Genomic DNA, 12,692 nt, shown 5'->3' on the forward strand with positions numbered 1-12,692 from the left:
CGATTTATCCTCAAATATAGGAACCTTAGAAACAGCTGTAAAACCTGTTTTGTATCGAGACTGCATTTCTCTTATCCACCTTCACCAGTTGACTTTTGACAATATCTACATCTACCTGTCTTAGACCCCATCCCGACTAGGCTGCTTAAAGAAGTTTTACCTTTAGTTAGTCTCTGTCTTTACTAACTGATTATTGAACGTAATCACTTCTTTGCATTCAACCCACCTAAATTGAGTGTCTCTCCAGTCCAGGCTTTACAGGTGGAGGAGCATCTTCATCTGACACCCAGGAGAGAAACGCTGTCTCTGGCGAGGACGAGGTGAAGTGGCTCCATCTACTGACAAGACACAGGTTTGCAGTAGTGATGTTTCTGTGTTAATTAGGTAACCCACTGCTGTGAATACACTGTCTACACTCAGCTTTAAAAGTAGGGCTTCATGAGTGCTTTTACCCTGTTTATGTATTTATTTATATATGAAGATTTTCTGTCGTTACTTACATGGCTGGGCTCTGAGTTTTAAAACCGGGAGAGAAAGCAACATTTACGGATCAGCCTGAAGGTAACACCAAACCTCATATCAACTGTATTTATGTCTCAGACTGCAGGCAATCCTACGAGTATAATAATCAGAAGCCTTCTCAAACATGACCAACAGCAGCTCCAAACATCAAAATGTCACCTCAGAAATTGAACACTGGAAACAACACAACACACAAACAAGCATCAGTTTCTTCAAAGACTTTACATTAATAAAGTGGCTCACTGCACAGACATGGGGCCCCAATATTTATATGAAAAAACAGCAGATCAGTTGTTAAACATACACTAATGCATTGAGTAAAGGGGGGATCTAACAAATCTTCAAATGCTCCACTTAGTGCAGTGCGTATTTACAGGCAGTGGAAGAAGTCGTAAACACAGACAATCACGTGCGATGTTGAGACGTTTTTTACCCCTGAGATTCAAACAAGCACGATGAATTTACTTCCAGGTTGAGAGAACTGAACTCCATAAAGAACGTAAACTCTTGACAAAATGATTCAACCTTAAACAGAGTTACTATTATTATTATTATTATTACCAGTGATGTGCTGTTACATTTCTGAGAAATCATGCATTTGTTAAACATTAAGCAATAAAGCCTTGTACCATATTTGTTGGGGCAAAAAAGCCGATAAAAGTCACATTCAATAAAAGAGTCCTGCATTTGTACCACATGTTTAAACACCTTGTATAGATAATCCAATCAATGACTGCAAAAACTGAGAACACTCCTCTGAATATAGAGCGGAGAACTAAACACCCACAACCCCAATGTGACATGTTTGAGCACAGGTTGGTGTTTCAGCAGAGCCTCGTCGTATCACTTTCCAGACAGAGTGCTATTCCCCTTTACAGCCATGACTGGGTCTTGAAATGTAATTGATAATCTCAAAAAAAAATACATTCTCCCATAATGACAAATGCAAATACATACATTGAAGAAAACCACATGACTGCAATTTGACAATTTAAAGTTGAAATTGTCACATGGTGTCCGTTTTAAGACACTTTCTAAATAATAAAAACTGCTAAAATCTTCACAATTTAACCTGCCTAACCTTAAACAACCTTTACTGCATACCCACGAAACTGCTTTTACTTTAAATATTCACAGAGAACATATCCAGTGGGCGCTCAACTTGTTCAGTTCTAGGGATCAGGAAAAGAAAACTCAAAAAGAAACCCACATCCCTGATAAATGTGTATCAATCTTTACTGTAGATTTAGTCAGTCTGATGACATCATATATCCCATAATTCATAGGGCAGAACAGTTGCATTTTAGCACTGCAGTGTTTTAACCGATTGCTGAAAAATAAATTGGGATTAGTCCTTCATGGTTTGACGACTACGTTAACATGAAGAAAATATTCAGTCCTTTATTCCTAATAAGACAATATATCTACTGAGCTGTTTACACGGCTAATGGAAATGAATTCATAAAATTCATATTTTTGTTTACATGCAGTGGTGCATACTCAGATAAAAAAAAAAAACTACATCTGCATCCTTTATAAAACTTAAATTTGACTCTTTTTCCAACTGCAGTATGTTGCTCCCGTGGTGTACCCTCGTCGTCACCGTGCTGCAGGTTTTTCATTATCTCTGGCCCAGTGATTGGCCAGTTGGTTTGTGTTCAATGCACATGTGAATGTGCTCCATACATGTCCTAACAATGCTCCTAAAACCTGAATAATATCTGCCGTCTTAATCAGAAAATGCCACATTTGAAATAATAACTGAATATGTTGTTTACATGACCCGTATCAAATTTGGAATATTAATAATAGAATATTAGTGTGCAGGTAAACATAGTCAACGATTCCTGAAATCTGTACCAAGATGAGTGTCGCCTTCCAGTGTGTATAAACTTGCTCACTCCCTCCTTTTTATTTTCGAGCTGCTAGACAAAAAATAAATCTGCCTCTCAAACCACTCAAAAAACAAAACAAAGAACTCACATCATTAAAAGAAAAGGACTAAAAAGTTTGAACTTCGATGATGATGGTGCTTCAATCTCCCATCCCATTTTTGTATCCCTCCATCAGGACGGGAAGGCTGTCAGTTGTGAACGTACCGTGGGATGGCGGGGAAGTTATTTCACTCAGGACCCCCCCCCCACACACACTCTGTCCAGGTCTCCAGCAGCTGGTGACACCGCTCGCTGCCGGAGAGTCTCCCCCTCACTGATTTTGCTGCCCGTTACGTCGCTGTTTCCTGGCAGCAACGAGGTGAGCTCTGAAAATACAGCAATAATTTGATGTGTTACGGATCCATTTGGGATTTTGTGTACAGAAGTCGACTAAATTAGTCTTGACCTTTCCGAGATAGCCAATAAGCTTGTGACTCTTCCAAAAACTACAAATAAAACAACAACAAAAAAATATAGATACTAGATACTGCCCATTTGTTTTTCTGAAAATCCAAATCATCTCTGATCCAAACTGGAACTGAACCCTCAACGTAAAACTTTATTTTGTTACATGATGAGCTGTCAATCGTTACTGTTTGTTTGGGGTGTAACGGTTCACATAATTCTCGGTTCAGTTCAATACGATACAGTGGTGCCACGGTTCGGTATGGCACGGTTCAATACAGCAGAAATGCCATCATAACGTCTGTTCTTTTTCTAATTTGAACAATGATGGATTAATTTGCGTACAGGAAGTCTTTAACACGTGGGCTGCTGTTGTGCGTCTGTGAAAGAAGGTCACTCACTCTCTGATCTCTGGAGGAGGCCAGAGATCCGCTGCACTGCCGTTGCTTTCTGAGACGCTAGATTAATGACATCGGCCTGTTAGTGTCGCTACAGTCAGCTAGCTTTGTGTAGTCCGTAACGTCCGGCCGTCTGTTGTCAGAGCAACAGCGGGAGCTTCGGACACTTGATTCTCTGTTTGGGATTTTGTTTTCTTTTACAAAGCAGGAATTATGGTCTGGAGAAATGGGCTTGTGAAGGAGTAGTGTCACGGGGCTCAATAGCATTAAGTATGTTCGTACTGCCTGGTTTTCCACTCCAGAGGGCGGCCTCATATCCGCGGCTATAAATGTACCTTTAGCCTTGTTTGAATCGGTCGGGAGTAGCTGCCTAAACGCTGCGGGGAGAGTTTGTAGCGTGTGTGCTGCTGTTGGTTTTCCTGCTAAGCTAGTTTAGCATAGCGCGCCTCCCAGAACAAACGTACCCTCACCAGGGTAGATGTTGTTCTTCCGTGGTGGGCGTGTCAGACAGCACGTTGTCTGTTACGTTGCCATGTTGAGCATGCAATAGTATTATTCAAACGTATTTTTCGGTTCGTAATGCGTACCGAACCGTGAGCCTAGTACCGAACGATTCAATACGAATATGTGTATTGTTACACCCCTACTGTTTGTATTCTGGGTAAAGGCATGCAAAATCATTTCTCATCCTTCCCTCAGCATGTCCTTCAAACAAAAAGTTAAAAAATTAACCATGATTAGTGCACGTCTCTATCCACAGTCCAAACAGAATTTCAGACCATCACTAAAGACAGAACTATGCTGATCAACAGCAGAGAGTTTCAAATCCTTCATTGGACACCTGTACTCACCTCTCATCTCCGTTTCAGTCTGGCTGTCTTTGTTTCCTGCAGCTGAGTTTGGACTTCTGCAGCTGTTCTTAGCCGCTGTGGGGCTGCCGGCGGACTCTGCCACATTCGTCTTCACTTGATCCTGTTTCCTCGCAGCACCGGCGGGTTTCCTCCCATCCACACTGTCCATCTTCACCAGGCAGAGAGTCTGCAGCAGACTCATGGCATCAAAGTCCTCTCCGTAGCATTCGCCTTGTCTCCTCAACAACTCCAACACCTGCAGTCAGAAAACAATATTGGACATTTAAAGAAATAGAAAGAGGATGTAGCCTGGCAACAAAATAAGATTTTGATCAAAAATCAAAACTGGTGGGAACCTAGAAAATAACAAGAAGTATCTATAACCTTATACACATATATATATGTAGACACTCAGTAGTTTACTCTATAGTGAGAAGTGAACTGAGATTTCTGACACTAATTTCACAAGTCTAAGATGTGACCCAGTGCATTGTGGGATTGTTAAGACAGCAGTGCACATGTTACACACTAGCTGTGTCTCAATTCAGGGTCTGCATCCTTCGGAGGCTGCATTCGTAGACCGTTGCGTCACAGCGCTTCGCATTTTCGTTGAAGAGTCCTTCAATGCAGCCGACGAATGCAGCCTTCTGGTCCCAGATTTGGAGGACACATCTGATGTATCCTTCGCGGCCCACCATATCCCAAGATGCATTGCGTGCCGGTGCGCTATTACCGGCAGCTCGGCTGCCTGGATCCGACCGTGGTAAGCCTTGTAAAGTAACTTAATAACTTCACTTTCAAACCTCAGAGGTTGAATAATATCTTACTGAGTTTGTGATGATTTTACAGATGATTTATACTTTATATCATGTACATAAACGGACCAACGTGAGCTCAGGTAGACAGGTTGTGAACCTGAAATATCACTTTAAGTCCGGTAACGTTTCAAACGTTGAGATTAACTACACGAATACACTGAATTTGAGTATTTTGCTGATTCTGTTCTTATTTTGTTACAGAGAGCCAGGAGCTGAGGGGAGAACGATGGACAAACATTCAGCAACCGTAGCTTTGAATTAAGACATTAGTCCATTTGTAATATCTCCATTTGACCATCCTGTACTTAAGTTAAGGTTACAGTTACATGAGCTCTCATCCTGTACAAAGCCTTCACTAACAAGACAACCAGTAGATCCTTCTCATGTGTTCATGTTGCTGTCACAGAGATGACAGTTGTGACTGTCACCTATTTATTTAATTTATTTAAATTGACATAAGACATCCATGTAAATGATTTATATGTGAATATGTATATATTCTGCTGTGTAAAATGTGCCAATCTTCTAAGTTTGCATCCCTGTGTGAACATTATTGATAAATGTTTCTCTTTTCATCATTTTCTCAATGTGATTTGGACAATTTTGGAGAAAATGTGCCTGTGGGGGGGGCAACTTATTTAAAAAATATAAAGTATATGCACATGTGTTACTACAAGTTAATAAACACGTTTGCTGACATTTGTTTTGCTGCTGTTAATGTTAACTATCTTGATTGATTTCCTCTGCTTTAGGATTGCAATATGCATGTGTGAATGAAATAAAATAAAGTTATTGATAAATTAATTTAATTACAAGAACTATAACTGATTGAAAATTAGTTATTAGTAACTGATTTAATTAACTGATTATTAATATAGAAAAACAATATTATGAAAAAGATCTATGAATTAATTATTGAATATATGATAAAAAACTGATTCAAACACTAAACTAAAACCTTTCCAGTATATATACTGAATAGGTTTTAGTTTAATGTATTTATATATATATATATATATATATATATATATATATATATATATATATATATACACACACATATATACATACATACAAACATATACATATATATGAGCAGCAAGAGGGGGGGCGGGGCTGGAACAGCTGTTGACGCGGGAACAGCTGTTGACGCAAACAGGAAGTCCTCTGTAGCATAGGCCGTCTCATTTCGTAGACCGCAGGTCTAGCCTACGCGGTCCTCAAAGGACGTAGATCGCGAAGGCTAGGTCCTCCGAAGGATGCGGCCCCTGAATTGAGACACAGCTTATAGCTGTGTTCCAAATCGCGTACCTTTTTTTGTTACTGCAGCCACCCTTACAAGGTACGTACTGTTGCACGTAGTACACATTCAAATCGGGTCATACTACTTCCTTAAAAATATGGCATCTTGAACTTCGACCCTCTTGCTCATATACCTGCTGCGCAAAACATTGTGGGCCAGAATAGCATGCATGCTGCAAAATGCAACCAGATGCAGTAGAACATCCTGCTTTTGACATAGTATGTTTTTGGGCGTACTGTTTCTTTGGAACACAGAGTATGTTTGCTTCAATGTAGGGATTTTTGACATCATCATATGGAGCACACATTTCTTAGAGTTCTGACACTGAAATAAAACAATGGCCAGTAATACAAGTGACCTAAATGGTAAATGAAGAGGATTTGGGACACAGCCCTGGACACTGGCACACAAACACACGAGCAGCACCTTGATGTACTTGTAGGACTTCAGTTCGCTGACGTTCTCCTCCAGGAAGAGCAGATACAGAGAGAGATCGTCCCATTGGTTGGCGGGGTTGGGCAGGACGCTCACGGTGGGCAGCGATTGGTAGGTTTCCAGGAAGCGGGCGTGTCCGGTGCAGAAGAGGGGACGGGCGGCGGCATAGATCACCGCAGGAATCAGCGCGATGAACAGGACCAGGTTGACGAGGCTGGAGAGGAGAGGAGGTATGACGAGGAGTTCCTCTACTATCATAAAAAATAATTTAAAAATGACCTCAAATCCAAACATTCAGTCATAACCAACGACACATACCTCAGCAAAGAGAAGACCCCCACGGCGATGAGCTTGCAGTGCACCTTTTCGGGGACGCTCGGGTCGGAGGCGAGCAGGCCGACACGCAGCTCGCAGCTGAACTCGTCGGTGACGGAGGCCAGGCGGAGGTAGTAGCCCAGGTAGACGCAGGCGCACAGCAGGGTGACCAGAGTCAGGCCGCGACACAGCAGGTAGTGCAGCAGCATCGACCGCGAGCAACGCTTGGTCATCAGAAACTTCTCCACCAGCGGGTACTTGAAACAGCCCTCGGTGGGGTCGCTGGGTCCAGAGAACACAGGAGAGAGAGAGAGAGCACAGTGGAGGATGATGAAGCGCTTTCATTGATTAACTTAATAACTGTTGGGACTTCATTATATGGTTGGAACAAAGGGAGTTGGGCCTACCTGGCAGTTCAACAGCCTGATTTGAGTTTAATCACACCAAACCCCACGAGGCGTTAAATCTCACCTATGTGTGATTTTTGGTCCAAACCAAACACTGGGGTCTCATTGGACGAGGGCCACAGGCACCACAGGGGCTCCCTGTGCTACGGCCCTGACGTCAGTTAGACTATAACAATCTGCACTACCTACAGCTCTGGGCCATCCCACACGATTCTATTTGCATTCAAGGGGGCGCAAACATTATTGATGCTTTAAAGAAAACCTAGGAATAGTTTTAAATTCTCTGGTCGAACAATAGACTGTTTTGGATCCGAAGGAGAAGCGGATAACTTGCCCTGTACTCCACCAACTCTAACCTGCAGAAGGAAGAATTACATTCTTCAAACACGCTCCTGCCAGATCCCAACATAACTATGGCAAGACCAAGAGAAGAGAAATGGAGCATCTTTAAAAAGGAAGCAAAAGTTCATATTTCCTCCTCAGAAGTCCACGTCTCTGCAAATCATTAACAAACATATCACCTCGAATTCTAACCGTAGTTCCCTCTTGTAGTGCAGTCTTTATTAGTCAGATTTTATATCCGGGATTAAACTCTGAGGATCTTCTTCTCATCTGCATATTTGAAGGGCGTTATTTATCTGTAAAGTCCAGTAAACACATACAAGCCAATACACAAAATACCAGTCCTTATGGAACAGTTCACCAGTGGGGAGAAGGCCTAACACCGTCCCAGTGTGGTGACATTTAAATAATCAGTAGTGTACGAAATACCCTGCATTTTTTAAAGTTATGTGTGTGCATGCGCTTCTGTCAACAAGTTGGGTCGAGTCCAGGATTGATTTCAAGAGAATTGCATGTAATAAGCTGGTGTTCCAGGCCCCCCCGTACCCGTCTGGGGTGAGCAGTCCTGAGGTGTCCATGCGTTTGGCCAGAGTGACAGCGCAGTTGTAGCTCCGGTCCAGCTCCTCCATGATGAAGCCCAGGTCTGACTGCAGGAGGGGCGCCGCGGAAAATCTCCAGAACAACGCCGGCGTGTACATCAGCACGGCCACCAGCAGCAGAATGTAGGGAAAGAACTGGAGAGGAGAGTAAGTAACAAATCATATTCTAGGCAATGACATTCCTGCTCGTACAACGGTGGATAGAAGAGATGCAAACTCAGACAAACAGCTGTCCGAGTCCACACCAAAGCACAGGATTCCCTGTTCTGTATTTAGCTGATATGGGACGATTGTTATAAAGTTTATAAGTTTTAACAGAGAGCAGACAGACAAACGAAAATGATCTTAATTCAGGTGAAGAAGAGCCTTATTCTGAGTCTTATTTTGATGCAAAGATTTGCACATGAGCAGGAATGTAGCACAATGTGAAAGCGAAAGCAGCGCTCTGCTCATTTAAACGTGCAATCAAATATTTTATCCCAGCTGTCCCGAGCTGGAGAGGATACCAAGCTGTAAATGATCTTCCACTTTACTGTGTGTGTGTGTGTGCACTTTACTTAGCTGTGCTGTTCTAGTCTCTACAGTCAGATCCTTTTTAGGAATGTAAAGAGACGCACGCCTAACAACGCCTTAAGGCCAAAAACATCTTCATAACGATATCCTCAAGTGCGCCCTTAAAAATCACTGAACAAGAAGCCACCTGGGCAGAATTGAAATGTCATCATCTATTGTCTAACAATCACACATAGTTTAGCAACTGTAACTGTGTGTGTACACCTACCTTGTGCAGCCACAGAGGTAGAGTGTGTGTGTGTACGGACGCCCAGCAGTACGAGTCCACATAAGCGGCCTGCCTCCAGGAGAAGTTGCTCGGAGCGAAACAGCTCATCTGGGTACCTGAGACACCAGAGGAAGAGGAAGAGGAAGAGGAAGAAATGAAGCACAGTAGTTGGTTTTTTCTATCATTATTATTTTAACATTTTAATCTGCAGACTTCTCTCAAGAAAAACAGATCAGGTTGTTCGTCTGCTTGAAATTGCTGGATTTTAAGACATTTTTGAACCTCTTAAATGTATTTAAAAAGGTTCAAAGTTCATGTAATGATGGAGTAAGATGTTTGTTTTTCTTCAGGATATCTGCTCTGTGCTTTAATCTAGAGCAGGGGTCTCAAACTCCTGGCCCGCCACGTCATTTTATGTGGCCCGCGAATCCGCCAGCAAAAAAAAAACAAAAAAAAAGTTAGACTTGATAATAAAAATATCCCCATAGTCGAAATTATGAGATAGAAGTCAAAATGACGAGATACTTAAACACACAGAAGCAGCTCTTTGGCTGGTTACTGTACACTTGACATGGAAATGTATTGTGAGTACATTGAAGACTACTTTGAACGTGGCTTTAAAACACATGAAATACTTCACGTGGGATTGTGCAAACGCACCCTTGAAAGGATTTTAAGCTTTGAACAAAGTTATTGTAATAACTTGTTTGATATTTGTCTTTGCTATTTTCTTTAATAGTTTGATCTTTGATAGAGTAATGTGGGTTTCTTAACCCTAAATTAAAAGGATTTAAGTTATAATAACAAATGTGCTTAAATATAATTTTACATTTATATAACTGCATGTACAATATTTTTACACTTGAATAAACAATAATCAAATGCAGAGACAGTTATTTAACAATATGTTACGAGTAGTTACATTTACAACCGGCCCTTTGTGGGCGACCATGATGCTGATGTGGCCCGGAGTGAAAATGAGTTTGAGACCCCTGATCTAGAGCACCAGCAGCTGTGCCGACCAACATGACCAGGCTACGATCAGCCTAACCTGAAACTACTGTGAAGCTTCCTGAAATAAGCCTCTGGACTGGACCTAGACTTGACCCCGGATCTTGATCACGAAAACGGACTCGGTACGTCTTGACTCCAGCCCCCCCCCACTCACCGACCGAAACCTCTTGAGCGAAGGCCAGAGAGATGAGGAGGAGGGGCAGGCCCACCGCCACGCAGGTCACCATCTTGTCCACGGCCAGCTCCGTCCGGACGTTGCGGTACCGGGCATTGTTGGGGTCCTTCAGCAGGAAATCGCTGAACACGTACTCCGTGGCCACGTGGGCGATGGCCATCTCACCGCTCTTCTGTTAACCGGCGGCGCATCAATAACACCTGCGCACACAAAAATTAGGAAGCATCAGATATTCATTCTGCGTATGATATTTAAATGTTTCTGTTCAGTTTTAGATTATTTCATTTGCACAATGTAAAATACACAAACGAATAATAATCACGGTGCAGGAGGAGGCAGACAACACACTGGGCTTGTTTCCACCTAAATAATGTACAAATGAATACACATAAGTTAGGACGACATCCTATTGATAGCAAAGTATTTGAACCAGATATATAATAACACAATAACAATACATTATCAACAACAAAAAGCAAAAAAAATGTGTGTGCAGATGTTTATGAGTGCCTGTGTGTGTACATTGGCAATGATACTTGAGGAAAACAACTAAAACAGCAATTAAACGGTCTTTACAGACTCTTTCGAAAGATTTTATAGAGGAACAAATGTTTTGTCCGGTGGGAGAAGACGCTCTGTAATTTGTCAACCCTAAATATTTTTGAAAATGGACCTCTGCAAGTAAGAAATGTAGGAAGATTGACGAGTTGAGTAAGAATGAACCTGTGAATTTACTTTAAATTAGGTCTGGAACTGATCGGGAATATATTCCTTTCACCCGAGAGTATCTTATAAATATAAACACATATTTCAGAAGTATTGATGTCAGAAGTAGTAGTAGTAAAAGTACTCGCCCAAGCTAAATTACAATATGAAAGATGGGGATACGTTATACTGTGCTAATCCTCCTGACACACTGTCTTAAGCTCTCTGCCTTCTGGCTGGTCAGGGAAATTGAATTTGTTGAATGCAAATCAAGGCGTCCGGTAAACAGCCTGTGGTGATTTGAGGTAAAGCACAGTAGACAACCACAGATTATGATACCACACTGCTGCGTACTTCCCCACACTCTGACCCACTTCAGCCTAAATGAAAGCGGCATTACTTTGATGGTTACGATGTTCACTAACTTTGTGACGATGGCCGCTTTAATAGCCTCGAAGTAAGAGCCACACGTGTCTATAAAGTCATCTTAATCTTGTATTTATATTCTTAATATGTTAGAAATTCAACAATGGCAAATCTCTTCCACTTTTGTTAACATTTCCTCATTTACCTTATCTCTCATGCATGATCATTCTAGGGTCACGTGCATTTTGTCCAGACAATTATATGTTTCACTTCACTTCACTTTTTTTTGTTGTTGCAATTTTAATGATACATATTTCTCGAAATCTGATAACCTCATTTGATTCCTGGCTTCTTTCCTTCGTCCTATTAGAACTTGAAGCTGCAGTTAACAACAGTAGTTGAATCTCAGCCTGATGTATTCTCAGGTATCTTAAACGTGCAGACACAATAGACCTGTGGCTGTTCGCCTTGTGTGATGTTGTCCAGCCGGTCAGTCCTCATCAGTAATGTGATGCAGCTCTGGCTGCTTTTGAGGTTAAAAAGTGGTGAAACATGTGAGCTTATTTATCAAAAACAACTCATGACTGTCTGCCCACAACATCATCTTTTGCATGTATAGTAGCATTTCATAGTCACTTTAATTCATTACATTTTTCCGCAACAAAAAATAAATCATTTGGAACCTAGGTTAACTTTGAGTACGTTATTTAACTAACGTTAGCTATGAGCGGGATCAACACACGCCCGTAATAAACAGACTTTAGCATGACTTCAGTTAAAGCAGTAACTTAACACTCACCCGTGGTTCTCATAACAAACTAGCGCTCGTTTGTATTCACCGCAAAACCAGATAATGAACTTACCTACCGACCTGCTCCCGCCAACTTGTATGTGTCAATTCTACACAACTTCTTCAGCGGGAAAGTTAACTAATATGTGTTTTAAACGATGTGGCAGACTAGACGTTCAATAACGAGACACCTCGAAAAGCTCAATTCAGTATTCTTCCTGTGAGACACAAAACTTCCTCCGTCCCCCTTAAAAAACTGATGCCTTCAAGTGCAAATCCACAGCAGCGATTTTCCAGTTTCATTGCTGCCACCAAATGGAGCTCGTGAGCTTGTTTTGGGCAATCGAGTACGTACATTCGAGAACACGCTATTGTTTGTTTTTTGAAGGTTCATTCCCAATGAACGGTGGCGAAAGAAGTATTCATCGGTCACTTAGGTAAAATATTTATATAACAGTGTAAAAAATACGGTGTTACAATTAAAAGTTCCCCCATTTACAATCTTCAGTAAAAGTACACAAGTATCAGCATC

The 12,692-nt window shown here is 41.6% G+C and overlaps 1 protein-coding gene and 1 long non-coding RNA gene across 2 annotated transcripts; one reads left to right on the forward strand and one right to left on the reverse strand.

Moving 5' to 3' along the window:
* Window positions 1-550: 550 nt before the first annotated feature.
* LOC142971469 (pannexin-1-like) lies at window positions 551-12,370 on the reverse strand. The gene is made up of 8 exons (XM_076112005.1): window positions 12,234-12,370; window positions 10,279-10,499; window positions 9,111-9,226; window positions 8,277-8,464; window positions 6,985-7,263; window positions 6,658-6,880; window positions 4,111-4,366; window positions 551-2,782 (listed from the first exon to the last, which is right to left on the reverse strand). The coding sequence occupies exons 2-8, from the start codon at window positions 10,457-10,459 to the stop codon at window positions 2,649-2,651; spliced, it is 1,377 nt and encodes a 458-aa protein (XP_075968120.1). The 5' UTR covers window positions 10,460-10,499; window positions 12,234-12,370; the 3' UTR covers window positions 551-2,648.
* Window positions 1,184-5,627, forward strand: LOC142971470 (uncharacterized). The gene is made up of 3 exons (XR_012959348.1): window positions 1,184-2,775; window positions 4,153-4,873; window positions 5,130-5,627. It is a non-coding gene; the product is annotated as an uncharacterized LOC142971470 (long non-coding RNA).
* Window positions 12,371-12,692: the final 322 nt, after the last annotated feature.

Source organism: Anarhichas minor, unplaced genomic scaffold (assembly GCF_050575085.1).
Source record: "Anarhichas minor isolate MPS153535 unplaced genomic scaffold, ASM5057508v1 ptg000046l, whole genome shotgun sequence".
Taxonomy (NCBI): Eukaryota; Metazoa; Chordata; class Actinopteri; order Perciformes; family Anarhichadidae; genus Anarhichas; species Anarhichas minor.

What these genes read in the sequence shown, in the direction of transcription:
- LOC142971469 (XM_076112005.1), bottom strand. Translation starts at nt 10,459, where the DNA reads ATGGCCATCGCCCACGTGGCCACGGAGTACGTGTTCAGCGATTTCCTG. An exon ending in GGACTGCTCACCCCAGACGG is followed by an intron (nt 7,264 to 8,276) that starts GTACGGGGGGGC and finishes CTCTGGACCCAG; the next exon opens with CGACCCCACCGAGGGCTGTT. An exon ending in GGGGTCTTCTCTTTGCTGAG is followed by an intron (nt 6,881 to 6,984) that starts GTATGTGTCGTT and finishes TCTCCTCTCCAG; the next exon opens with CCTCGTCAACCTGGTCCTGT.